The sequence below is a fragment of the Balearica regulorum genome, chromosome 14 (genome assembly GCF_011004875.1).
Source record: "Balearica regulorum gibbericeps isolate bBalReg1 chromosome 14, bBalReg1.pri, whole genome shotgun sequence".
NCBI classification, from domain to species: domain Eukaryota; kingdom Metazoa; phylum Chordata; class Aves; order Gruiformes; family Gruidae; genus Balearica; species Balearica regulorum.
In genome coordinates this window covers 12,508,011-12,534,998 of record NC_046197.1, presented here as the reverse complement: position 1 = coordinate 12,534,998, position 26,988 = coordinate 12,508,011, and the positions used below count along the sequence as shown (strand labels likewise).

General features: G+C 37.5%; 1 protein-coding gene and 1 long non-coding RNA gene across 11 annotated transcripts in view; one reads left to right on the top strand and one right to left on the bottom strand.

The window, feature by feature from the left end:
* Positions 1-3,133, top strand: part of LOC142603863 (uncharacterized) — a 120,784-nt gene extending 117,651 nt beyond the window's left edge. Inside the window, exon 7 of the long non-coding RNA XR_012837757.1 lies at positions 1,393-3,133. This is a non-coding gene — a long non-coding RNA (uncharacterized LOC142603863). The remainder of the gene's footprint in view (positions 1-1,392) is intronic.
* EBF1 (EBF transcription factor 1) overlaps positions 2,068-26,988 on the bottom strand; it is a 282,607-nt gene continuing 257,686 nt past the window's right edge. For 6 of the 10 annotated variants that reach the window (XM_075766592.1, XM_075766588.1, XM_075766590.1 and 3 more), the window contains exons 12-16: positions 17,086-17,151; positions 16,309-16,486; positions 14,589-14,768; positions 10,757-10,951; positions 2,068-5,238 (exon numbers count right to left, since the gene is read on the bottom strand). In XM_075766592.1, the coding sequence (XP_075622707.1) occupies positions 5,207-5,238; positions 10,757-10,951; positions 14,589-14,768; positions 16,309-16,486; positions 17,086-17,151 (651 nt within the window). In that variant the 3' untranslated portion in view covers positions 2,068-5,206. The other 4 variants (XM_075766597.1, XM_075766598.1, XM_075766595.1 and 1 more) reach the window with 1 other exon arrangement.

Here is a 26,988-nt window from a genome sequence, read left to right as displayed (position 1 = left end):
CCTAAAAGGGCAATGAGGGCAAATAAACTAAGATGCAGGGGATGCATTTTTGAAAAAGCTTTGGCAGTGTGGCATTTGCTAAAGCTCTTCCAAAAACTTCTGTCCCATGAAACTGGAGGAGTCTGGAGCTGAGCTGGGGGGGCCAGGGACTCTGTGGGACACCTCCAACCCATCTTTAGTACCACAGCACAATGTGAGTATCTACAAAAGGACTGGAGATCAAAAAGGAGCTGAGAAAATCAAGCATTTAACATGAAATGCATCTTCAGCTACCCTGTGTAATGGCAGAAGGTACATGGGCTGTGATGCTAAGCAGTGCTGTAAATGATTACATGAAGCGGCTGTGGCAAGAGCCTGCAGAGACAGAGTCTAAAGGGAACAAACAGACACCCAAACAAGGCCAGGAAACTAACAGTGAAGGCAGATCATTTTGCTGAGGTTTCTTTAAACTAAATAAAAAAAATAGATGCATGCCCATACAAAAATATAACCAATCCTACTGCAAGATGCAAACTATTCAGTCAAAATGACTACTGCAGTTGCAGAAGAATTAAAGAAGCCACCAGTTCAGAGGGCAGCAATCAGTCATGCCATTATACACCTTAACCTAAGCCCCCATGCCTACGTGTTCTCTGCGTGACGATACCTCTCCCTTTTAGCGTATGACCCATCATGGGGTACGTGTCTCACTGCAGCCATAGCTGAGTGTGCACCCTGCAACTAGTCCTCACATGGTTTGGGCTTTGGCAGGTTTTCTTCTGGCATCAAACAAGCGATTCATCATCTATTGCAGCACCATCACCCAGGCGATCTCAGTGTGGATTGTCAGATGGACATCACTGGGGCTGACCAGCAGAAATTAAATTTCAGACAAAAGATTCTCAATGGATCCAAAAGGCTGAAGCAGAACTCTGGTTCTGCTGCGCCTAGAACAGGTTGCCTAATGTTACATCCTGAATTTAATCTGTAAGACTGCTTTTCAGCTGTGTGTGGCCCAGCCTCTTTCTAGTGAGCTGAGCATTCATAGAGCCCTCGGCTGCAGTGAGAGCTGCCAATATTCACACTATTTGAAAGAGAACCAGGAGAAATCTCAGACAGAAGAAACAGATCTCTTGTGCTGACAGAGTAAACACATTTGGGGGCTGACTTTGCCAACAGATCTCTTTTCTCTAACAACTACTGGAGTGGATCTGCTAATATTTAGAGATATCCAGCACTTTACAATGCAAGAAGCCACTTCCAGCTGATTATGTTTTTAGCAAAGTTAATTTTTTAAAGTAAATTTTAATTTAATTTAAGCTGCAACCCCCAATATCTCTATTCCTACCTTGGAAATGCTTGGAGCGTTGCATTAGGTGTGGTGTTTAAAGTTTTTTTATTGTCCCTATACAGGTGTTCTGCATGACAGCCACTCTTCAGGCCCAGTGAAGCACCATTACGTCAACCTTCCACATGTCAGAGGTAAAGCTCCGTATGGTCCTCTCCTGCCAGAGGAGTACAGGATGAAATGAAACGCTTAGAACCAATTTAGCAGCTGATGGATTTGTCATTTAGAAAGGGTTGCAGTATGGAAACACTTAATAGGAGCCTCCTTAAGACCTGGAAGTGTTGCCATTGACTTAAATAATACCAAAATGAAAACATAAATCTCCCTGGGTCTCTGGCACTGGATCTAATCTGCCTTTGTCTTGTACTTCATGGTCACTGTGTTCAGAGAGACAGCTCTTTGCAACTGGGTACCTAAAGCCAGATATGCTCCTGAAATCCGCTAGAAAATACATTGGCCTTTCAGGCATTCAATAGACTAAACCAATTAAAATAATAAGAATAATGATAACAGGATGAACATTCAGCATTATGAGTGAGGAACCTTTGAAATCCATTAGTGGCAGAGGAAGAGGAGCTTCAGTGCACCAGCATTCACCATGTTTCACTGTGTAAGTCCATGAATTTCTGCTGCTCCTTAATTTCAGAAAGACAGTTCAGTAGCCTCTGGCTTCTATATTTTTTTTTTCTCATCTACTAGCCCGCAGAAGCAGAAAAATAAACACACAACTAGGAGCTGTATTCACAGACAGGAAGTAACTTTAATTAAATATTGTGAAAGTTGAAAAGTTTTTACAGCTTGAATTTCTGCAAAAAAATTATAACAATCTCTACAGTAGTTAGTTTCTCTAACAATAGAACTGTACAGTGTGTGTGTCTATTCAAAAAGATTTAGATAAGAAGGTGAAAGGTTAGTAGTTTCAGAGATGACTTCATTTTAGCTGCATCCTAGTACAACTGTGAGGAAATAGGCATACTTTATGCAATCCAGTCATTGTGAAGCTTCACCTTGTTAAAACTGAAATCTGAATGTTTCCACTTAAAGCCATATTCTGTAAACAGCTGCATCTTTTACTTTGTAAAAGATAAGGGTGGTGCGGGGGAGATTTTTATAAATTCCCATTCATCAGATCACTATAAATAGCTGCAGCAAAACAACATTATGCACATTGTCAAAGGATCTTTGGACACTGGCGTAGAAGACTACAAACATCGATGGCTAACACTGGTGTCAAAATCGCTATGACTTTGAGTGGAGCTCTACAAGAGTAATTGATGGTGTCACTGGACAAAATATGGCTTTAAATTTGATTACATTGTCGTGCTGTTGCTTACTATGTGAATTAGAATAATCGCTTGGAATACAGAGAAGCAATAAACTGATGTCTCTCACATTTTCCAGTTTTCTCTTCTTTTATTTTCTCACCATGAAAAAAAAAAATTCCTGTTTTCGTCCCTTCCCCCCAAAGATCACACTGTGACATTCTAGTGAAAACCATTGCAAAATTCATACAGGAAGCATGCACAGTTGCAGCATCGTTGTAAATGATTTCTTGCTCGACTAGAAAAAAGTTATATTGTTTTAAGGTAACAAAACAGTTCTTTTGTGCTTTTCAATTCCTTTTTTTTTTTTTTTCTTAGAATGTTAGTGATGATTGACAGTTCTGGTGCACAGTACAATGTACAAGTGAAATGAATATGATTTGCATTGTTAAGGCATCCAATCTGCTGGTTTATATTTATGTGAAAGACAGAGAAATATACAAGCAGACTTAAGAAAGAAAGTATTTTCATTGAGTTCTATGAAGTTTCTCCCCATATTTAATGCACAAAAATGCGTCATTCCAAAGAGGAGAAATCCCATGCATATTAATAGAGTAAAACAGCATTAGTTTTTGTTAAGCCTCAAAAGCAAAGGATACATTTTTTTTAAAATCTACATAACTAAATGCTACAAGAATAATATGCTACTTTTTGCCATATATTGGAAAAAACTTCTTAACTTACAAATAATACAAAAATAGACAATGGCTTTTGGGTGGAAATTAAAAAAAATGGAAGCATGGTTTTAAACAATACTAAAAAAACCCTATAAATGAAATGTTTTAAAATCACATTTAAACAGCTAATACGACGGTGAATGACGAAACAAATCAGCACTTTTCACATAGCAAACATACACAATAAAATAAACTTGTAGGGGAAAAAAAGCAATGTACAAATTCCAAAGATAAATACATTATTTATATGGATATTTTACAAAATCCCCTTTAAAACAAACAAACAAAAAAACAGAAACAAAAAGCTTTTTTTTTCTTTAATTAATTTTGCAAGTATGTGCAAGCTAAAGGTAGTGAGCTCTTTTTGCAAAATATGCAGTAAAATTCTTTTTTTGTGATATTGAAAAACTGTCTTAAGACATTAAAATGTATAAATAGAACAACAACTTTGGCAAAAAATCACAAAAAATCTACAGTATTTATAACTACATACAAAACACAACAGCAAAGAAAAAATATCAGGTAATGCATCTTCAGAGCTTTGCTGCCTCTTTGACTAATAGTTTTTAAGAACACTTCCCAGATAATGATAGCAAAATTTTTGTAAAACAGAAGCTATGGTTTTGATTTGAAACCTTCCTAACAGCCCCACCGCCCACCCCCCAAACTCATGTTTCCATTTACTATTCAAAAGCAGTTACCTGTTGCTTAATATATTATGATACAAACTGTGAGGGTCGACTGATACAGGAACGATCGTAGTGGGAGGCGGACGGAAACGGGTACCTTTAGGTTGTGAGGATGCAGAACGGCAGACGAGTCTGTTCTCATCCTGCCCCATAAAAACAAGTAGATGAAGGGGAGAGGGGCTATGCCAAAAACACCCCTCGCATGATGGCCGCGGTCTGTGCCGTTGGACGGCTATGCAAAATCCAAATGGCATTTTATGCACAGCTCAGGTGACGCTAAAGTTCAAGAAGGCCACTCATTTGGGAAGAGTCTGATACATAAGCTAGAGAGAGCGCCATGCTCATCTAATTCTGCAGTTTTAGGATTACATCTGGAGGCACTGGGTTTTCAGTTCAATAACACTTTATTTACATCCTTACCTTTGCTTTCACCAACTTCCCTTGTGTTATTATTTACACAATTATTTAGCCTGATATTAAAGAGAGGTTACTAATCCCACCCCTCATCCCGCCCTCGTCATCCAAAAATATCAGCTTGCTAGGGAGTGATATCTACTTAATTAGAACATTAAAAATGCATCATATTAGCTAGTCACCACTGGATACGCAACCTGTATGAGCCGACCCTTAATTAAATGGCCATAATTCTTCTACGAAAAACTAACTGGCACTTCTATTCTGTCCCATACAGACTTGTATGTAAATGACACCACTTCATTTTTCTTTACACAGCTTTAAAAAAAAAAATATCATAAATTAAAAATGTGGAGTTCCATCTCTAGTGTCCCTTGTGTAATTGTATGATTTATAAAAGACAAATGGTGTTGAATTAAATCAAGCCTTAAAAAACACAAAAAAAAACAGAAGGGAAAAAAAAGCAAGACCCACCCCCACAAAATAATTAAAAAAAAAGTGGATTTTTTTACCAACATACAATAAATATATCTCCCAGGTATTTGGGATGGACAACTTGAATCAACACCTTGCAATTGTAGATTGTTAATTTCAGTATTTGCAAGGACAGTGATTTTTGTTTTGTTTAAAAATCCGCAGTTATTGTAAGATTCTTCTTTATTTCTTTTTTATTTTTAAAAAGGCCTGAGTAAAAAGTTCCACTCTGGGACTTGTATCAGATTCTCTCTGAAGCAGAATTCAAACTCTTCATTAATAAAATTCTTCAAGGCAATTCTTTCACATGGGGGGAACAATCATGCCAGATATAGCTGTCAGAAGGAAAAGGGAGGGGAGGGGGGAGAGAGAAAGGAGGGAAAAGTTACTTTTCTGCATTATCCAGCAACTTTTAAAATCCTCAGTGCTTTTAAACATTTATTAGCAAATTACTCAGCCTTACTGTGAATTAAATTTATATATAAGTATCATCCAGTAGAGACAACTATGCATACAGTAATCATGGGAAGCCTTATTCTGATCAGCAACTGGTTTAAATTGCAAGTGACTCTGCTGAAATTAGTGATTTTCTTGCAAAAAAAAGTGCACTTCCCCTGATATCAGAATCAGACCCCAACTTAATTTTCTGATTTTAGCTTCAAAATCTCAAAATGCTCAGGAGGCTTATACCTGACCCAGCCATTGCCACACATTCTATTACTCTTTTAAAAGTAAAGCAGCTACTTGCTCCATTAATGGTTGGAGTCCCACAGGCCAGCAATACTACAGATTGAGTGGGGGGTTAGTTGCCTTAGGCACACAACCAGTCCTTCATTCTCCAGTTTTCTCTTACAAGTTCAGTGTTCAGCCCTGGAACGTATGTATGCATTTCCAGGTGTTCAGAAAAAGACTTAAACTCTCAAATCCAATTTTCAAATTGAAATATGTCCTTAACTGCTGGTTTAGCAGACCGGCATCTCATGGTTTTATTACACTTGTAGCAGACATCACCAACTACATTGAGTCATATGTTGATGTTAATTTAGAATGTCTTCTCGTTTGTTGGCTAAGTTGAATCATCAGTATTTCTTTATTATGCTTCCTAACATCATTTTCTATGAAACTATCACCTCTCTTAAAGAGGAGACATTCATTAAAAGTCAACAGGTACAGTCTTCCACCTAGCTGGACCTCCAGCTCTGTTTACCAGGGACTCTATGAAGTACAGACATACCAAGAGTCCAAGTGATATACTGTGAGCAAGCACATCATTACAGGAGGTAGTCATGCAAGCAAACTGTAACAACAACGTATCTTTAAAGTACTAGTTGTGCGGTTATTTGCCAAAAGGTAGAAAACAGATTCGCATTCAGGTTGGCGGCACTTCATGGGCACATCATTTAAATGCTAGAACTGCCTGCCATCTCAGACATCTGGACATGTAATTTCTTAAGGAAGAACTCAACCCTGTGACTGGTGCTGATTCATTGTGCTTTAATTACAGCTGCAATTATTTGATAAGAACAGAGCCAAAGTAAAAGACTCACAGATTTGGGGTTGGAGGGGGAGAGGAGGGAAATGTTTTCTCCACAAACACCACCATATGTGCAAGAATTACAAGTCTAATCAGCAAGAGGAGAACAGCTCGAGTAAACTGCACTGATTAAATGAAATAAAATGAGAGGAGAAGGCGAGAATGCAAAGTACATCCACATGTTTGCAACAGGCCATCCTCAGAGGTGACATGTTGCAAGTATACAACAAGATTTCAATTCTTGGAATTTATCATTCAGCAATGTTTTTATGTGGAATCATTGTACTGATTGTTTCTGCTCCACATAAGGGCTCTTCAAGGAGCTGAGAATGAGGATAAAAGCGACAGAGAGGTGACTTGAATTGCTTTAAGCCCTACAGGAAGACACTCAAGTGAGTAGCATACAGGACACCACCATGTCTTAGATGTTCCTTGCTGAGGTATTTCCTGTGATGGGCTTTTTTAGGGTCTACCATGGAAATAATCTGAGGATGTATTTTCATATTATCTCCATAGCTATGCTGTTTCCATCTCAAATCATAGGAAGAATTCGATATTGCCTTTTTTTTAGAATGCTTGTGGATTTATTCATCGCTGGTTGAAATAACAGCAACCTTGTTTAAAAAAATTCTCAAAGGGTTTTATTTCAGCAGTGTCTCAAATAACAAGTTCTGAGTCCTCACAATTGGGCTGTCCCTTTGGTTCATGTGGCTAAAAATGAAGGAAACCCAAGCCAAGCAATGCTCTCACTGGTGTGGTTGCTCCCTACTCTGCTCTTGGGATCCTGAACCATGGAACTAGATGGCATCAATAAAATAGGCATTGGCAGTGATGGATACAGTCAACCAGACCGTAATTCTGCTGTGGCAGCCCTGCAAGGCAGCCACCTACAGCTAAGGGTGAGAGTGTAATTTTCCCTATCTCAATATATGAAAGACTCACGAGGGCATGGTCCTGAGACACAGGTTTTGTCCCAGGTCTCCTTCGAGCTCATTGTATTACATCAAGCGATTTGATTCGTTTCTGTTTCTTACCCGAGAATAAACATTTTTAGCTCTATTAGTAAAGCACTTGGAGATTTCTGGATGGCAGTTGTTTAGGAGAATATAGGGGTGGGACTGCAGTGCTTGGACGTCAGTGCCTTTCGTTACAGCGCAGAGAAAAGCAATGCTGACAACAGTGCTCCCTCCTTTACTACTCAGATAAGCAAGGAGTTGAGCAGATGGGAATGAGTAGAGTCTTCCTGTATGTGATGAGTGCAACTGAGCAGAGTCTGATGGATAATTAATCCTCTGTGCATACTACTTCCACCCTTTTTGTCCTTTTCAGACCTTTCTAAATTCCAAATTTAGTGAAACTTTAAAACAAGATGTTGTTTTGCTTTAGAAAAATTACCTACACTTCAGAAAATGTCAAAACATTATTCCACAAAAAATTCTTAAGCTAAAAGATTCATCAAAACCAAATCAATTTCACCAAAAAGTGGCCAAGAATTGTCTCTCTCTCTTGGGACAGCACAGCTGCCTACTCTGGGTAGGAGCCCAAACAAAGGTGACATAATTGCAACTCCTCCCTTCATGGCTTAGACATTTCCCTGTAGTTACGTATCAGCCACGCACCTTTTGCCACTGGAAATAAATGGTACAGATGCAGATCTTAGCTCATTTTTATAAAGCACTATTGTTTTTGAAGAGCTCTGAAATTCTGAATTAAATTACAAGGCAAATGGCAAAATGATATCTTTTCTGCCTAAAAGCTTTGATATTTCCATTCTTTCCAAGTCTTCATTTATATCACTCTACTTTTATTCCATAAGTGCTACATCTAGTCATGCAAATTCTCTCAGCTGTAGCATGTTATTGATCCTGAAAACAGAGATATCAGTGGGAAACAGTGTAGATATGAGATCACACCACCTCCAAAAAGGGAGGGCAGAGACAAGAAGAACTCCACCAATGGGCATTATTTCTTCTATCATATACTAATTTGTACTTGCTGCTAGCAATAAAAATGTATTTTGAGTTTTACAAAATTGCATGGCAAAGAGAACAACAGATAAGCCTAGCTGTTGTTTTAGTGAGTTCTGCTGATATCCGAGCTACATAAGGAAAGCTTGATTGCTTTCTGATGTATCCAGAAGCCCAAGAGAGATAAGACAGCCTCCTTATACATGGTTGTTTATTTAAGCAATAAGGCACAACAGGCAGTGCATTTCTGAGTGATTATTACAAGCCCCAGGTGGTGTCAGAAGGCATGGGACTAAAGGCTGCATGTCTTTAACTCACCAAGAAGTTCAGTGATGACCTAGAAATGAACCATCTCTTGGTGTCTCATTCCTATTATGAAAACTGAATTGCTAAATAAAAATGAGGGGAAACACTCAGATCTGTGTGGTTTCTGGGCACTACAGATCTGGATGTGACATAATGAGGAGGCAATCAGCAAGCCCCACTTGTGTCCGGTGCTCTCAGCTCGTTCCATAATTGCTTTTCATAACTGAGTATGTGGAATCCGGGAATTCCATGTCTTATGAAAGGAAAAACAGTGCCTGAAAAAGCTTTCTTCTGTTACTCGCTTTTTCTCTCCACCCGCAACAGCAAGTTGGGACAAGGTGAAGAGAAGAAAAAAAAAACATTAACATGTTCAAAAGCTTCTAGCAGTCAACTCTTAGCTCCCTTTTTATTTTTTTTCATTTGGAGGTGAAACATTTTTAGCTGTTGCCTTTAAAATTTGTAGCATGTCGGCAGTGCCAAATTTTTAAAACACATGAAAACTGATCTCCTAAACACTACAGCTCATCTGAAAATTTTTTTGTGTTTTATTCTTGACACAGTCTGTATTTATTACAACATCCTGACCAAAGGTACCCAAGTTCTGCTTATACATTCCTAGTATTTTCACAATTTCTCTGTGTGTGTACATCTGCAAGGATTCCTCCTTCCAATTCACTGGTGTAAAAGGCACTGAGGACAATGCTTTCCTTCAGTCACAGCAGATCCCAGCTTTTATGAATGAATTCCTTCCACTCTGCCTGCTTATAGATTTTTTTTGACTGTTAACAGTGCCATCAGCATTATGCCCACAAGCCCGGCGTTTCTCTTTCCAGAGGCCGTAGAGTGACATGTGGAGTCTGTGGAACTATCCTCCCCTGGCTCTGCACAGCTCCTTCTGAACATGGCTTTAAAAATGACGGATTTTATTCCCTGCTCAATGCTCTTTGGATAATTTGCACAGGCACGTGGAAAGGAAAACAGACCTCAGGTCTGGGGGAAGCACAGCGCATACCGTAAAATCTTTCCCACCTCTGGCACAGTTGGAGGCAGCTGGCTGCATCTGCTTATGGAAAGTCCTTGGTCTAAGCGAGCATGAAAATGTCTCTCTCGGCACACTAGCGTGTAGTGAGGTAATTAGACAGGAAGGTTTAGGCACAGTGTTGTAAAACAGGCTGAACCAAACAATGAAATGGGCAGTGCTGGTCTTTGCAGCATCCTCAGTTTGACAAGCTTTTGTCTGTCACTCCCTCGGCTTGCATCAACGCTTCAAAATGTACTTAGGTGCTAATGCTGGAATACTTTGTAATGAGATGGGAAGGGATGCAGAAAAGGAGCAGCCCCTTAATACCAACAGTTGAAGAGGCTTTCAAAAAGGCCCTGTGCCATTTATGGAATTAATTGGCACACAAGTACATTAACCAGTGGAAACTAATGTTTGCCCTGGTATGAGTTAACCTGGAAAATGCTGCTCTTAGTTTGTAATGTGTCTTCTATTTATGAAAGGCAAAGGTTTGCTCCAAGCTCTGTAATGGTCTATTTGCTCTCAGTAGGATTTCTGCACAAGTGTACTATGACAAAGGAAAAAAAGGAAGGGAAGATTGAGTGACGTACTTCAGGAGAAGGCCAGCCCCTGGAGAGACCCTGCAGTGGAGTACTTGCTAGAGTCCACAAAAGACTGGTCTGATAAAGGACGACAACAGGGAATAAGAGAGGAAAGAAAGAAAAAGGATGGTATTAGTAAGCTGAAATATTACTCGTTTTTATCATAACAGTAGGTCTGTGCTTTAAAAGACACAGCCTCTCAATTCAGCAGTATTAGTCGAGTTAGAGATAGGGTGGTTGCCAAACACCTGCATGATACTAGGTGGGCTGGTGGTGGAGTCCAGTTACTCTTTACAGGAGGAAACTTTAGCACAGAGACCACCAGGGATCCCCCACTGTCTTCTATCCCCTTTGACAACTCAGTGTCGCTTAGAGCCTTGCAAGGCACCGGGAACTCATGGTTTTGAGAGCAGTCATCTATGCTCCAGACTTGGTTTCACCTACCTTGCAGGCTATTGCCATTGGTGCTGGTGCAGGTGGGAGGAGGAGAAGTTTGCGGTCTCACGACAGGCGCAAAAGCACTCTTCTGTTTCACCGCTGAGACCATGTTGGCTGGTGAGAAGGAGAAAATCCCAGAGGAACTGCTACAGTTTGAGGGGAGGCTAGTGGAGGAGGCCATTGTCGGACTTGATGGCACAACTAGAGGAAAAAAAGACCCCCCAAAAGGCATTCCTTAGTATTAGATAATCAGCAAGAGAATTCTGCTTTTTGGATGCACTGGGACTAATTTCAAATGGCCAAGGGCTTTATTGCAGTTAGATTTCTGGTTGTTCACAAAGTGTCATCCATCACTATGGGAAACCACCTGTTTAGTTTTGGTTTGGTTTTCAGGTGTTCAGGAGCATTAATTCTAGGAGCTCCCACAGACTCCCTTAATTCTCTGTCAGTCCAACTCTTTCGTCTTACAAGAACATTATCCCGCCATCCTGTTTCAGACTTTTCTAGTGATCGGCATTAGCCACTGCCCTAGTCCAAACTTGTAATGTTTTTGTGTAGGTGGATAAGAGGGAATCCAGACTGTGTAGGTAACTCAGGGGTTACAAAACTGATGGGCGAGTGGTTAAAGTACAAAGCTGGATCTGGAATTTTTAACTTGAAAACATCTAAGTTCTTAACCAGCCTCCAAACCCAGCATTTTAAGCCGTGCTTTCCTTGTAGCAACATGGCTCCAGACCTACAGGGTTTCAAGCAAAAAGGTAGAAAGGTCTTAGTGGTGACCCAGCCAACCTGCTTGTCAAAAGTGAGCAAAAATAGTTGGGTTTCTTTCCTCTCTCAAACCCTGCAAGAACTTGAGTTTAAAAGGAGTTATTCAGAAAGCTGTGAATATATATACATATATACGCAAATGTACATATATATACATGAAGGCTGTCCAGCATGAAGCAGTCAGTGAGATGGCCACTCTGACAGTTTTTTACCCCTTTGGTCTCCTGGCACTAATGTTTTCAGTGTCTGTTGCACAAAAAAAACACCTGTGGATGACTGACAGAAACCGTGCTTTTCTTTCATCTCCCAATGGGAGAAACCACTAAACCTTTCTCACAATGGCCACAGATGCTTTCTGTGTTATAACTATTAGCACCAAGTCAGTCTCCAGCTTCCCTGTACCCATCAGCTTTGGGAAAGTTTCTGCTGTGGGGACTTCCCAGGAATTCTCAGTGACATGAAAAACAGTCGTATTTCTCACATGACCCTTTTATTATGCACAGGAATGGAGCTGGCATTTCATATCTCACCCGAGATGGAGAATTTTGAAAATGAAAGTCTGTTTTATAATGGTCAAGAGAAATAACTCTCCAGAGGATCTATGACCACTGCCTGAATACAGTCAATACAACATTCTCATTCAGAGCCATTGACTGGAATCTCAGCTGGAATGAAGCAATGAAGCCATTTTGGTTTACATGATCCAGCTTTAACTACACAACTGAATACAATGACAGTCTTCAGTTTTTCTAAATAAGTGTAGATATAAGGCTGTCCTTTTTTTTTTTTTTTCTTAGGGACTGAACTGACTGTCCAAAATGCAAATTTGCTATATGGGAGGTTTGTTTTTCAAATACATATATTCTTTAAACTCTATTTTACTGTGTAGTGGGATAAATATCTTTGGTTCATGTATTTATCATTGAGGTGTTAAGTGAATTTGATTTCACAGAAATAAAACCAACTACTTTTATATTCAAATAGCATTGCCAGTTTCCCCTCTTTGTCCAAAAAAAAAAGGTAAAGACCAATGGTAAGATCCCATACTTTCATTCTTCATCCTGTTTAGAATACACAAGGGGGCTATGAATAATTACATATTATAGAGTAAAATTCCTATCATCTGGGCATTGAATTATTATTTTATTTGCATTTATGTAGATAAAAATCACCCTATTTGAGTTCTTATTTGAGAATCTGATAGCATATTTGTTAACACTGAGGAAATCAATTAATGGAAATTAAATGTTCAAAGTTTCACAGTCTGACAGATACAATCTTAGTCTGAAGTCACTGTATGTCTGGAAGTACTTGCTAAGGGAGAGCAATCAAAGCACCTAAATTGAATTGCTACTATACAGCAATTAGTTTATTGATTTAATTAAGAATGCCACCTTTTAATTTTCAGGTCATGATTGAAGCATTTTCTGATTCAATGGATTAGGCATTAGCAGAATGACAGATCTACCAAGGAAACCTCCCAAAATATAACTAGGATAGAAAACCAGGGCTGGGAAGTGAAGTGCTATTCTAAAGAGGACTTTGTTCATAAATATGAAATAACACACTGCTAGAGTATTTTAAATGCATTACTGGCATCTGCTTCCAAAAAGAGATGTCTCATCAATCATGTTCTATTATGAATTCAGAGTGCGCAGATTCTATGACAGTAAATTCAACTTAATAAGTAAGGTACTATCTAACATTACTTGTTACATTATTATTAGAGTACAAAAATAATAACTGGTTAGCAATTTCCAGGTTGTAAGTACTAGTTATGTGGGTAAATATTTTCTTCTAAATTTCCAGCAGCTAAGATGCCTTGGAGATAATTTTTTAAATCACAGTAACTATCCCCTTTTTAATTCAGAACTCTAGCACTGCAATTCAAAATAATTCATTGCTGTTGTTAAACCACTAAACTTAAGATTTGCTGTGTAAACCTTGGTATGTTCAGCACTCTGTTTGTCCTGTCCATGCTAGGGTCTCAGCCTATAAACCTATTTATATGACAAGACCTTCTGGCCTGATTCTGCTAGCAGCTTTCTACAGATGTCAGTGGAATCTTTTATGCCACATGAGTAATGTCAGAGGAATTGGGCAGGTCCCATTCATTTAATTTTCTCATGTGAATAGGGACTACTGAGCTGCGCGAGCAGCTGCAGAAGAGGTTCATAGGGCTTTACCAATAGAAATGTATTTATATTTAAACAGGTTACTAAACCTTTAATATCAAAATGCAGAAAGTTAGTCCTACACATAAATATTTCTATAACTGGGACTGTAGACCATAAGCTCTTTACGCCATGGAATATATGATTTGTATGACTTACATCCTTGTGGCATTCACTGTACAGACTCTAAAACACAAACTCCAAGAGCCATTGTCACATTTTACTGACTAACACTAAGCTCTCAGTGAAGTCAATATAATACCTACTTACAAAGCAAATGGAGTATAAGCAATCAAGTTTAGGCCCAATAGTAATGCATAATTTCTATAAAGGTTATGAACATATTATTTGCTCTGAGGTCTCAGAAACATCATCATGCAGCTTATGAAAATGTCAGTCTTATTACAGTAAACTTTTCTGCCCTTCATATCTTACAGCTGGAAAAAACTATTTTTCCTGCAGCAAATACCCCTAGCTTCCTGTCATACCCACTGCAACAAAAAGTTGTGTACTGACAACTGACTTTTGATCCACTCCGATGGACATAAGTCACTCAATGCCATCCCTGCTTTCTAGCAATGCTGAGCACAGTGTTTCTTATTTACAGAGTATAAGGGAAATTATGAAACTATCAGCCCAAATCATGACAGACATCATTCTTTTTAAGCTCTTGTGAGACTTCTAAATAATAATAATAATTATAATAGAAGAAGAGGATTGCTGGCAACACTAATGTCTTCAAAGTGCTTCAAAGGTCAGTGGCTTGGAGAGGAGAAACAGGACCAAGCTCTGTTTCAAGTTCTCAGAATAGAAACTAAACATTGAGTATCACAGAAAAGTCACCATCTCCTTCTAATTAAAATGTGCAAAATACAGAAAAGCCATATAATACTCACTGGCATAGGGAGAATTGGCAGCAGATCCATTCAGAAAGGTTGGAGAACCGCCTAAATTTGACATTCCAGCATTCCCATAGCCATTCATGCTTGTTGTGACAGAGTTATAATTTGTCTGCTGAGGGGTGGTGCTTGGCACGTAGCCATGAGGTGACACGCTGCTTGAGTTGCGAGTAAAACCTTTTGTGGGGAGGGAATACATTTAGAAACTGGTATTAGCCCGAGAACAGTTTCTTACACAAACAGCTACAAGCAAGTAACTCTGTGCTACCAAGCCAGCAGCCTAGTCCAGCCATGGCGTGTTCGGCGGGGGCACGGGGGGCAGGACTGACCACCACCACCACCACCTGGGACCCCAAATTGTGAACCCTCACTGCTTAGGTCATTGCTGATGGGAGCACAAAGGGGAGGAGGGAGGCTACAGCCTTCACAGCTCCTCAGGCAACCCATGCCCTCGAGCAAAGTTTACCATTGGGTACTATAAGAACACTCACTCTAAAAGAGCTGTTTGTAGGAAATGGAGTAAACATGACCTACATTTTCAAAGTGAGGAGTACATACTGACTTAAGGTATGTTAAAAGCATGTGATTTTTGTTAACTCTCTTCTGATGTCATTATCATTTAACGCATCTCAAATTAGATGTTCACTGCACATTTTAGAAAATCTAAGGTATATTTCTCAAAGCAGTAGGATCTCCTTAGTCTTTGTGCCCTGGTCTGATCATTATGTTGGTAGAAAATGACTATCAAATTTGGCACCAAGTTAAAATTTGAATCTCTACCTAATTCTGGAAATGACGTTTGGGGAAACTCACATCCAAAAAGGAATATTTGTTTCTAGAAGCACAGAAATACAAAATGCATCTTCACTCCTAGAAGAAAAAAAAGCCAACTTTTCTTCCTACCACACGGTACATCTTTAAAATATTTTAATCTAAAAATAATTTCTATTTTTTTAGTGTAATGTAAAATAATTTTTCTGCCCTTCTAGAAACAGTCTCATTCTAATACTTCCTCATTAAAGTGGATTTTTAAGTTGGATAATAATAAATAGAGCTGAGCAAAAGAGAGGGGAAAATGCAGGTTTTACCAAAATATTCTTGACATTTATTTTTTGTAACTGTAGGATTTAAAACAATATTGATTTTATACAAAATGAAAACCACTTAAAAGAATTAGAGAAGCTCTGAAAATTTCTTTGTAAATGTTTCTATTTTTTGCTACTTTCAAAATTTAGAAAAGTCTCAAACTCTGAGAAAAAGTCAGTGCTGCTATTATGTCTCCTGCAAAACCAAAGCAAACAGACAAATATTCAAGGGATACTTTTATGTTATAAAGAAATGTTACCTAGGGCCTGGACTGAGAGATCATCCATGCTTAGGAAAATATATAAGCAAGTACTTAATGTCAAGTACGTGCTCAAGTCAATAGAAATCCTTTTAAAATCAGTGGGATTTAAACACAAGTGTTATTCTGAGCAGAAGGAAAAGCTAGATATATGAAGTGCTTTTCCCAAATTGGGCCAAAAGTCACTAAAGCAAGCCCCATCTCATGACCGTATTGGGTCACTCAAAGGTTGTGCACGCGTGTGGGATGGTGTCCGTCTAGATGTGCTCCTAGCCTTCAGTTTTGAACCATCGCTCTTTCACTGCTCTGCTCGTTTCCCTGACTTTTATCAGAAAAGGTTCAAAGAGAGAGGAAGACGAGTCTTCTCCTGACCCTGATTGGTGGCTTGTGAGGCTTCCGAAACATTGACAGCTAGTTGACCACTAAAGGAATTCACTCCCATCATTCCTGCATGGACTGACGTGTTAGCAAGGGCGGGGAGCTGGTTGTGATTGCGGGGGACACTGTAGAGTGCTTCTGCGATGTCTGCTGCTCTTTTCAGGATTATTTCCTAGAGGATAAGAAGGGAAAAAAAGAATAAAAGTGTTACCAATGCGACTCTGACAAACCTTTCTTACAAACTAAAATGAAACATTTCCCTGTCTGAAGGCAAAAACTAGATGCTTTTCTTTCTAAACCAGCTGGCTGACGGAGAGCTAATGCTTATAAGATCTGCTGCCTTCGTGATAAATCCTGACATCTGTGGTAAGAGAGGTGGAAGTTTCAGTCCCAGCGGCCACGCTTCTGTATAACAAGACCAACTGGCAAATGGGTCTGGAGCCTACACTTACTCCCCCTTAAACCTATCTTTAGGGCAAGATTGAAAAATTACTGGTGGCGAGACATAATGCCTGTCATTGCCCATATTATATAGTATCTGATGAAAGTGGGCAAATGCCTCCAGGGTTAATAACACGTTGCTTTTACAAGCACTAAATTCACACCCTTTAAAAAAAGAAAAAAAGCAAACTAAACCCACTCCAGATATGACATTGCCCTCTATATTTATTTTTGTCTCACATTGTAGCATCATATACCTTTAGCCCCTCATCTATCTATACATCTGAGAATTAGCCATAGTTTAGAATTGCTGAAGTAGAATGCATTTACCTGGTTATTATGTGGCATACCATAGAGTGCTTCTACTAAATCAGCAGCCCTCTTAAGTATTACTTCCTGTCAATATAAAAACAGAGTTCAATAAACTCCTTGTGGGGGAAAACAAATATTAGAATCTTTATACTCTTCTATTAGTTGCACTGTGTTTTGTGTTTTGTTTTGTTTCTTTTTGCCTCCCACCAGGTACACCTTAATTGTAACAACTCTCAGCAACCACTGAATGGTGTTAAATCACTAGTTCATCCTATTCGCACACACGCTTAATCAAGTCAAAAGGTGAGAATCATTGGTGCTGCAAAATAAAATACATCACTCAATTGTCTCTACCATCTGCACTATAAACCACTCATCGGTTTATTGCAGAATACAATCCCGAGGTCATTTACTAGATTACTGCAATCAATGTCATCCAGAGCATGTTATGAATCCCTTCGATGTGTTTATTTTATTCTTAATTGCATACTGCAGGAATTGTGACCTTACCCAGCAGGCCACGTTCAAAAGATATCCAATCAGTCCTGTGCTACTGGTAATGTAACCTTTCAACTTCTTTGGTTTGTATCCTGATATGATGGGTCAGAGCAGGATCCATGTACATAAAATGATTCACAAGGGGAAAACACATGCAGTATGAGAGAATAGCCCAGTACGGTGCAGTGTTTCCTGCAAAAATTCCCTGCATGGACAGCAGAATTTAAAACAGACTGGTGTTTAGTTCTCCATTTTGGGCATTTATTTTTTTTTTTTATTTTCCTATTTGTTCCCTTTCACTTAATATTTCTTGGAGTATTTTAAACTGGCTCTCAAGTAATAATAACATTTCCTCTGTTCCTACATTTTACAGTGTGGAAAAATCTCTATGAACAATCCTGATAGAAAATGTAAAAATATATTGCAGAAATAACCGAGAAGAATTTTTTTTCTTATTCTTTCAAAGCATCTAGCAGATTCCCAACTGGCTGATCATAAATAGTCGAGACTGTCCTTTGAGTAAAACCATATATTTTTGTCATTCCCGGTCCCTAAGTATTGCTCTAGTTTACTAACACGATGCTATTCACCACAGCATATTTCTGCAGGTAGCTTACAATAATAGTACCAGTTCTAAGGATTTTACAGTTTTCTACAAAGTTAAACTTTTTAACTTAAAATATTTTACACAATAGCCATATTTTATACCAAAAAGAAACAGTAATGCTCAATTTTCATATACTGTAGACTCTGATCAGAAAATAGAGATATAATTGCGTTCATTTTGCTGTCACCATAACCTCTTCAAAAATCCTTGAACAACTCTTCAAATGACAAGCTTTTAGATGCGTATTAGCATTTTTTTCAATTTTAAATTCTCTATAATATAAGATAAAATAGTTGTCATACTGCAGTAACTACTTATGACATATATAATGTCCTAAATTCAAAAATGAGATGGAGGATTTTTGTACTCCCAGTAAACATTTAGGCTTGCCTTCTGCTGCACACACCCCTCTCTCAGAATACACATTTAAATTATTTTCCACATATGAAGCGAGATGTAATATATAATTGATGGATTTTTAAATCACTACATTTGAAACAGATTCTGAGGATTTAAGTTGCTACAGCCTTTTTCTGGGTTTCATGTTTGTTTGGTTTTGGTTTTGTTTCTCTTCCTGTTGTGGTTGTTGTTTTGGGTTTGGGGTTTTTTTTTGGTGTAGCTTGACCACAATAGTTAGCAGTATAATCATGGACAGACAGACTACAAATGACATCCAGGTACAATCAATTCTTGTTGCTTTACCAGAATCATCAGAACCCTGAGTTGCCCTTTTTGCCTCATACTGAAGATACAAACTAGAGAAGAATGGAGATGTTACTAAAAAATGTTATCTTTTTCAATCCATGATTTTAGGTGGCAAATTACTGCACAGGTGTTTGACTTTGCAAACTAGGATTTATTTCACCTCAGTAGAAATTGTTTTCACTATATTTTTCACTGATGGAAAATTAGAATGTGATACAGAGCCCACAAACTGCTTTGGAATATTGTTAACCTAAGCTGTCATTATGCCAAATTACTAAAAAAAAGAGAAAGTTTAAATAGTCATTTCTGCTCTACCTGACTAATCACAGTTATTTATGTAATGCTGAGCTAAAAACCTTAGAATGCATCTAAAAACAGATTGAAGACCATGTTAAAAAATGAGGTAATTACATGGAGTCTTACAGCCATTCTACCTAATATCAAATATATTCCAGTTCTTAAACACTGGAAGTTCTTTGATGCCATATCATATTGCATGTAAATAAAACTAATTGTCATGATGGTTTATTGAAATATGCTTGACAAGTTGCATTCAATTTTCCTAGCTAGTCAACGGTTTTGTTTTTGGTTTTTTTTCCCCAACATTTTCAGAGTCTGGAAATTTGAGTTTCATACTTTCTCTAACAATATTTTCACACAATAAAAGCATTTCTTGTTTCTGACATTTTCAGATCATACAAAGTAGATGTTACACAAAAACTCCTGTGTCAAATAGTGGTATCTTCTATTCCAGAGCTGACGGTAGTTCTTTTAGACACAAACTAGCTTTAAAAATACACAATAAAATGCTACTACAGACATGCTCAAGCTATTAACTTCTTGTTTTCTGAATGCATCTTAAACCCTTTGCAGCTCTGCTTAAATTACCATAGAAGCTACTGTTACGACTGCACATACAAAGGAGCCCCAAAAGTCCTCTATAAGTTAGAGCAACAGACCTTGCAAGGTGCTTGGATTGCAGTGACCAGAAAATTGTTCTCACCTCCATGTCATTACGCTCACAGTGAAGCAGCCCCCGAGCATGTTTGTGTTTGGGATCTAATATATTGCCTTTCAATCAGAGCTGAGAGCCACTGAACACATAGACAGAACATGACGAGCAGGTCAGGAAAGCAATAAAGATTTTACAGAGCTGTCCAAGGTGCTAAATTTACTCAATAATGGGTTTGGCACCATAGTGTTAACCTCTCATTTACTACCAGTTTGAGGGACTAAATTGAAGTAGCTGACTTCATTTACCTTGAAATGTATATTTTATGACATTATGTAAGTAGATTGAAAGGGCACTGCAGTTTTAACAATTTAAAGGCTAGAGCATGTTTAAGATGAAGCTCGAATATTTACTGTATACTGCACTTAAACTATATTGTATATTAAAATGCATTGATTAAATTTGTAAAAGGTATTATAAAAAAGGACAGCTAATACAAAAGATCTATGTCTTTTAAAATCCAATTGATACTACATGTTACCACTGCGATGGTGACAGATAAACAGATAGATAGGTGGACAGAGCAGCAGACAGACATATCAAAAAGTGAGTGAAACTCACATTCTATAAAAAGAAATCTCTGCATAAGCTCAAGCTCTGTTATTCCAGATATTCTTTTGTTCACAGAAATTTTTCTTTGCCTTCATCTCAGAAGCCTAGATTTTCAGAGCAGTAAGTGGGCATCATGTAAGGTCCTTCCAATTGAATATGTGAGTGGAAATATTTCCTGAGAGAGACAGAGTTTGACTAAAGCTAATATCTAATTTATGGGGGCATTTGTCAAGAAAGATCCACTCTTCTATCAATGCTAAAAGTCTGACAGCTTTTGGTCTAGAATAAAGGACTTTGCAGCATTTAGTTAGAGCTAAAGTGAGGGTCGTCTTGTCTTACATTTTATTTCAAATGAGCATAATTTTATTTCTATCAAAATAACAATTGAGCAAATATTGAAAAGAGGAAAGATTACTTTAGTGATTAAATATTTTGCACCAGAACTCTGCCCTCCATGCAGCTACACACCACAGATCTAGAGTCCATTTTTATTCCACACTGAAGCTGATTTTCTACTGAGATATTTTTACTTTTTTAATTTTTGAAACAGGAATGCAATTAAATATTTTAATAATTTTTTTCTTCCTGAAAATACTAAGGGGTGTTTACATAAGCAAAAGAGGAGGCTGGGTAGTGAAGTCTGCTGCAACTTTGCATATTCCAAAATTACTGTAGGAAAGATTATATAAATCATACTGGAATGACTGTGCTTTTGAAGCACAAAGACTGAAATTCAGACTGAATCCACTTCTGACATAAGATAGCTCGAACCAACATTACAGCAACTCTCCATCTTTTGTTTCTGCCATGCATTCCCTTCGGAAGGAATTCATTAAGGTCATGAAACTTGCATTTCAAGTTTTATCATTATGAAAACATTTTGTGTCAAGTTTTATCATGATAAACACATTTTGTGTCAGCTTTAAAAAAGATGGGCTATTTCTTCTGTTGACATCTGCTTACCTTTTATTCAGCAGCTAATGAAAAAAATCCACTCTGTGTCCCAAAAGGGCTGTGTGTGTAGTCAGCTATAGGATACCTAGAGTTACACTGAGTTATTCGGCTTAAGTAACTAAATTAGATAATGTTCAAGGTGCTTGTTAAATCTAAATGAATTTTGTCAAGAAGCAGCTGACCACAATATATAATACTCATCAGCCACATATTGTATTATTGAGACCACCAAAGGATTTATGTACTTGTGGAGGGCGTGGGGGGGAAGCTGTTCTAGCGTACTCTGAGGCATTTATCTTATGTGTTGTCTAGATATCATATCACCTTCTAATGCTCTTTAGCATTGTAATACAAGAGAGAGCTCATTCATCTTCTGAGAGGGTACTTAGGGATGATGATGTCATTCATACTTCCTTGACTCTTATGTCTGACCTCCTGGCTCTGCCTTCTAACTTCCTACTCTCATGGCTACTTGCAAGAAAAAAACCTCTTCTGCAGAGTCAAAATGCTGAACATCAGACTCCAGTTCCCTTCTTCACCTTGGAAAGGTCACATTGTGAAATTTCAAGTCAAAATTACAATAATTTTTCCTCAAACTTTTTCTTTGTTTTTCAATGGGTGAAACTCTAAATATGCCAGTTAAGGATATCTGTTAGAACTAAGTTTTAAACTTCTACTGAAAATTTGCATATGCATTATATTTTAAAAGATAAAGATAAAATTGTGAACACCTCTTTCAAGAGTAAAGGCAAACCCAACATTTTGGTAGAGAGCCATGTAAAAGGATGCCACAGACCCAAAATGCCAGCCATCTAGCTTGGTGTACAAGAGTTTCAGCCTGTTCACAACCTCCCATCTCTCCACATCTACAATGAGCACTACATTATTGTATCATTTTCAGCAATTATAGTTTTATAAAGACTTATAAAAGCCATTCTAAATGTAAAGATCCTCCATTTACTGTAAAACAGAGGGAACTATGCCAGCCTAATGGGAAGTATAAAATAACAGTGCCATTTCACTAAAAAGATATTTGTACTCACACAAAGATGCAAACTTCTCTACCAAACAAACAACTGAAATGTTTCCATATATTATAATTGAATCATACTGATGAAGTAAACACCATATAGACATTACAAACACAGGAGGACAAAATGAGAGATAAAGATAACATGCTTCACTTGACAGGTTAAAAAAAAAAAAAAAAGCTTCTGCTTACCGCTGCCTATACGATGGAAGTGCACTGAATTCCTGTCACTGAATTTCAATGGCAATTTCCAGGAAATAAGTCTACAGTGGGAGCTAGAACCTTAGCTTTTCCAAGCCATTGTAGTCTCATCAGCCTCCACCCAAACTGAAAATCACAGCCTAAATCTACAGCACTAAAAACAGTCATGCATGACCTTACCACCTGCTCCACAATGAGCCAACCTTATAAATAAAATATAGAAAGTCTATATGAGGCAGCAGAAAGAACAAACACTGAAGTGCAAATGCGAGCAGGCATCTAGCCATAAACATTGAAAATCAATGATTAAAGCACCTCTTAACCACAAAGGTGATAAATGCATAGCAATAGGGAAAACACACCCTATTCAAACAGTCTCCATTGCAAATACCGCTGACAAAAGAAGGAACAAAATTATGATGATCACCTGTAAGCCTGTCCTTGCAAGTCTCCCATCTAATCCCTATTATCCTCCTGTTAAAATTGTGTACTTGGATACTAAGAAAAGGTATCAGCCTCCTTTTTTAATTCACACCAGTCATGCTGCTGGTCTTCATTTCCATAAACGATGGGCACATAACAATGGCAAAGGAATTAGTAGCCAGCACAGATGTGTACTTCATCTAGGTACACAGTAGCATGGAATAAACTAGCATTAATATAGTTGCATTGGAATAACTCTTTGAATAAACTAACATTTGAGAGTCTGGATGCTCCCACCATATTATCATCAACTGAAGCATCTGGCAAGTAATTTGGATGGTTTTGTAGCTAAAAGTGCTGGAATTCTCTGCTCATGTTAGGTCTCTAAGTCCAAGGGAGACGAGTGGGTATGTGAAAGCAGATATGCAGAACTAAAATTACTCGGCAGGTCCTTAAATCACCTCTTTTAGGGACTTTATACAACAGGGGTTACGTGACTCACACCTATGTCCCTCAGGTAGCTGTAGAACTTCGATCCTCCTAAGTATGTTTACAGTATGTCTTGCCCCAGACCCCTAAGTTTACCAGAGAAAGGCATTTATAGCTACCTGCAGGAATCCTTTGGAGTTGTCAAATTTTAACTCATGAGGCCAATCTACCTTCCATGCACACAGCGCAGGGCTGGTACATACTACTACCTGGTACTCATATCCATTCACGTCCTACAACACATCAACTGGTAGCTAGTAGATGTCAGTCATATTTGGGACTCACTAACACTGTCATTAAGAAATCAACACTACGGTAACTCTCTGGCATCTTCTACAGCATTTCCCACAGGTTATCTTGCAAGGTCACACTGTGAAGATCTAAGGACAGATTCCTTCAGTTTGAAACATAGAGATCACGAAAGGAAACGCATTTTTCATGCTGTACAAAAGGCTACAGTATTCATCCCAGCATGTAAAGATGAGTTCTTCTGCACATACTTTTCCTTAGTTATGCAATCCCATCTTTCATACTACAATCAGTTTGTCAGATGCAGTGAATCATTAGAAGACAAAATAAATGAGATACAAACAAGATCATGAATGGATAAATCCACATAAACTCCATTAAATGGCTAAAAAAAATTCTTCACCAACTTCCTTTACATAAATTCCTCCATCCCACCAGTTTACAGTAACTCATACTATTCCCATCTATCTAGACAACAAAAAGATGATTCCTGATTTACCCATGAACATACAAGTAAACAAATGATAACATTAGATTCTTTTCTTCTATCTGACCTAAAGGTTTGCCACAATGACCTAAAAGCACATTTTACACTCCAAATTTTCCTTATGTGCCACAGCTACCTTCAGTCCCTGGGCAAAATATACAAAGAGCCATGTACAAAGCAATCTCAGATAGGAACCTCAGGCATTTCTTTTTGAAAGTTTACCCCAACCTATTTGGACCAGCACCTACACTACTTTGAAGCAGATATTCATTATCGAGATATTGTTGGGTTTGGTTTTTTTTTTTTTGCTTTGCATATAAAAGATTTTCTGATAGTTCTTCCTCTGCTCTTTATAGTATTAACACTTCTATTTCTTGAAAACAGCTGCAGATTAGAGTTGCAAGAAAAAAAAAGGAAAAAAAAAAGAGTTATTACTCAAAGTCTTCTCCTGACCATTTTATACCCATGTATTTTTGGAAAGTTGTCAAAGTCCCCTTATGGAAGAAGAAGAATGTTTTGAATTATTTGAAGGGTCTGGACTTAAGTAAACTTAAAAAGAATTTGGAAAACAGAGACACTAAATTCTGAGACCACCATTCAAAGATAATGCACAGGCTCCTTTAGAAGCTTTATTCTGCAGATCATATTAATGTGCCTATTAGAAAAATTTCCTGGAATACTGGAGATTAAAAAAAAGATTAAATGTGGCTTGTGATTCTGTGTGGCATAATGTAGATATCCAATTATGTATTTGTAAGAGTGAAAAACATTTTACTTGGCAAATAGACAGGTTGATATCTATTTTCTACCATTTGTATATACAAAGATTTTCCAAACACAGGTCAGTTGTATCAATTTTAAATTGTTGTCTCATTAGGTCAAACGTTGAAAGTATTGGGCAGCATATCTCACTTGACTGCATTTAAATTTATAGAGATATATAGCTATGTTTGGTATTGCAAGGCAAGAATGTCTGCTGAGTTAAATCAGCAGAGCTATCTAGCAATTAAAGTACAAAATGCACATATGTGTTTTGTCCATTTAATTTTCAGAGTTGGTCTTTATTAATGCATTTACCCATATGAATATCTAATTACGGTAAACTAGCTATTTTCTGTAAAAAAAAATTTAAAAAAATGTTCACTTATATGCAATTAAAGACCCACCCACATTTTCTTTTAATGAAGGGGAAAAAACTCAATAAACCAAAAAAATACCATCGAGCATACCATTAAGATCTGTGAAACTGTCACCTTTTCTGGATTGTACACTTCAGGTAGGAAGTGTTAGCAGTTAGAAACTGAGAGTTCAGGTTACTTTTAATGGCAGGAGGAAAACTGAAAAATAAGATGCATTGAAATTCTGACCTACAATGATATTCCACTATGTTCTGTGGAGAGTGAGTGCATAAAAATGTTGAAATAGAGACTGGAATAACGTTGGTAGGTTTTAGTATTACAGTTAAAACACTTCTCAGTCATAACCCCTACAAATGACTACTTTCACTTACATTTTATCATCGGTATAATTAAAAGAAGTCTCTTGAAAGGGGTATTCTCATTACAACGAAGGACCACTTCAGACCCAATTGAAATGAAAAGACAGACCATAGATTAGGTGTAGATACCAAGCGGTAATTTCTAGGGAAGCATAAAATGCCAAATGTGTAACAATTATATTTTATAACTATGTGTTCAAAGGACTTACAGTATTTTATTGTACAAAGAGGCTTTGGCTCAGAAAGACTACTTCAGTGAAGTGCCTCTGAGCATTTAGTCTAAAAAAAATTTGAACTTTCTTATCAGAAAAAAAAGATATTTTGTTCCTGATACTATTATTTTTAATTTACAACCTTAAAAATTCAGATGAAATTATCCAAAGCAAGTATAAATATCAAAAACTCATGTATTTAAGAAATTAAATTTATCCAACATTTTACAGAGCTAAGAGTATCTTTCTGTGTACATCTCCACGATATAAAAGCAGGTACACCATTTTACACAATCTAGGGCTCCTTTTTCGGCAATGAGGGAAAAGATTACCATTGTCACTACAACAACATGTTTTATGGAAGTGCTTCAAAACTTGCCACTGATTTTTCAAAATACATCAATATTTAAGTAACTTTTTGATCATCAAAAACTCTTAGCTCTCATACTAGTTTAAAGCTGAAAAAAATGAAAGAAAAGTCAGATTATCAAAATATTAGCATTATTTCTTTCCTATTTATTAAAAATACTTTTACACACATTTTATTTGTCAGTAGCTCACATTTGGAAAAATTAAGCACCTTTATTCTGCAAAATGTTAGGATTTCAACAGACAAGATGCTGTGTCCAGATGAAATTATGAATATAGCATTAATAGTAAAGACACTTAGTTCATCCTAAAGGACAAAATTAACAAATTCCAAAATTTCTGTATCTTAGATCTCCCATAATATATGAACAAAAATATGTATTACATATATGTGGCACTGCTTTAAAAAATGTTCCTGTGTTTTGTTTTCATTCTCCTCTCAGCAAGCATATCATTTGTCATCTATAGTCACAAATATATTCCAAAACATTCTTTAAAATAAATCCAAAATGCATATCATCCCTGTTTATACAAGTAGCATGAGATTGCGTGCTATTGTACTTAGAGGACATTTCAGTCCAGTTGAGTTATATCAACATAAGTTACATGATTGACTTTTACAACAGAAAGAAAAG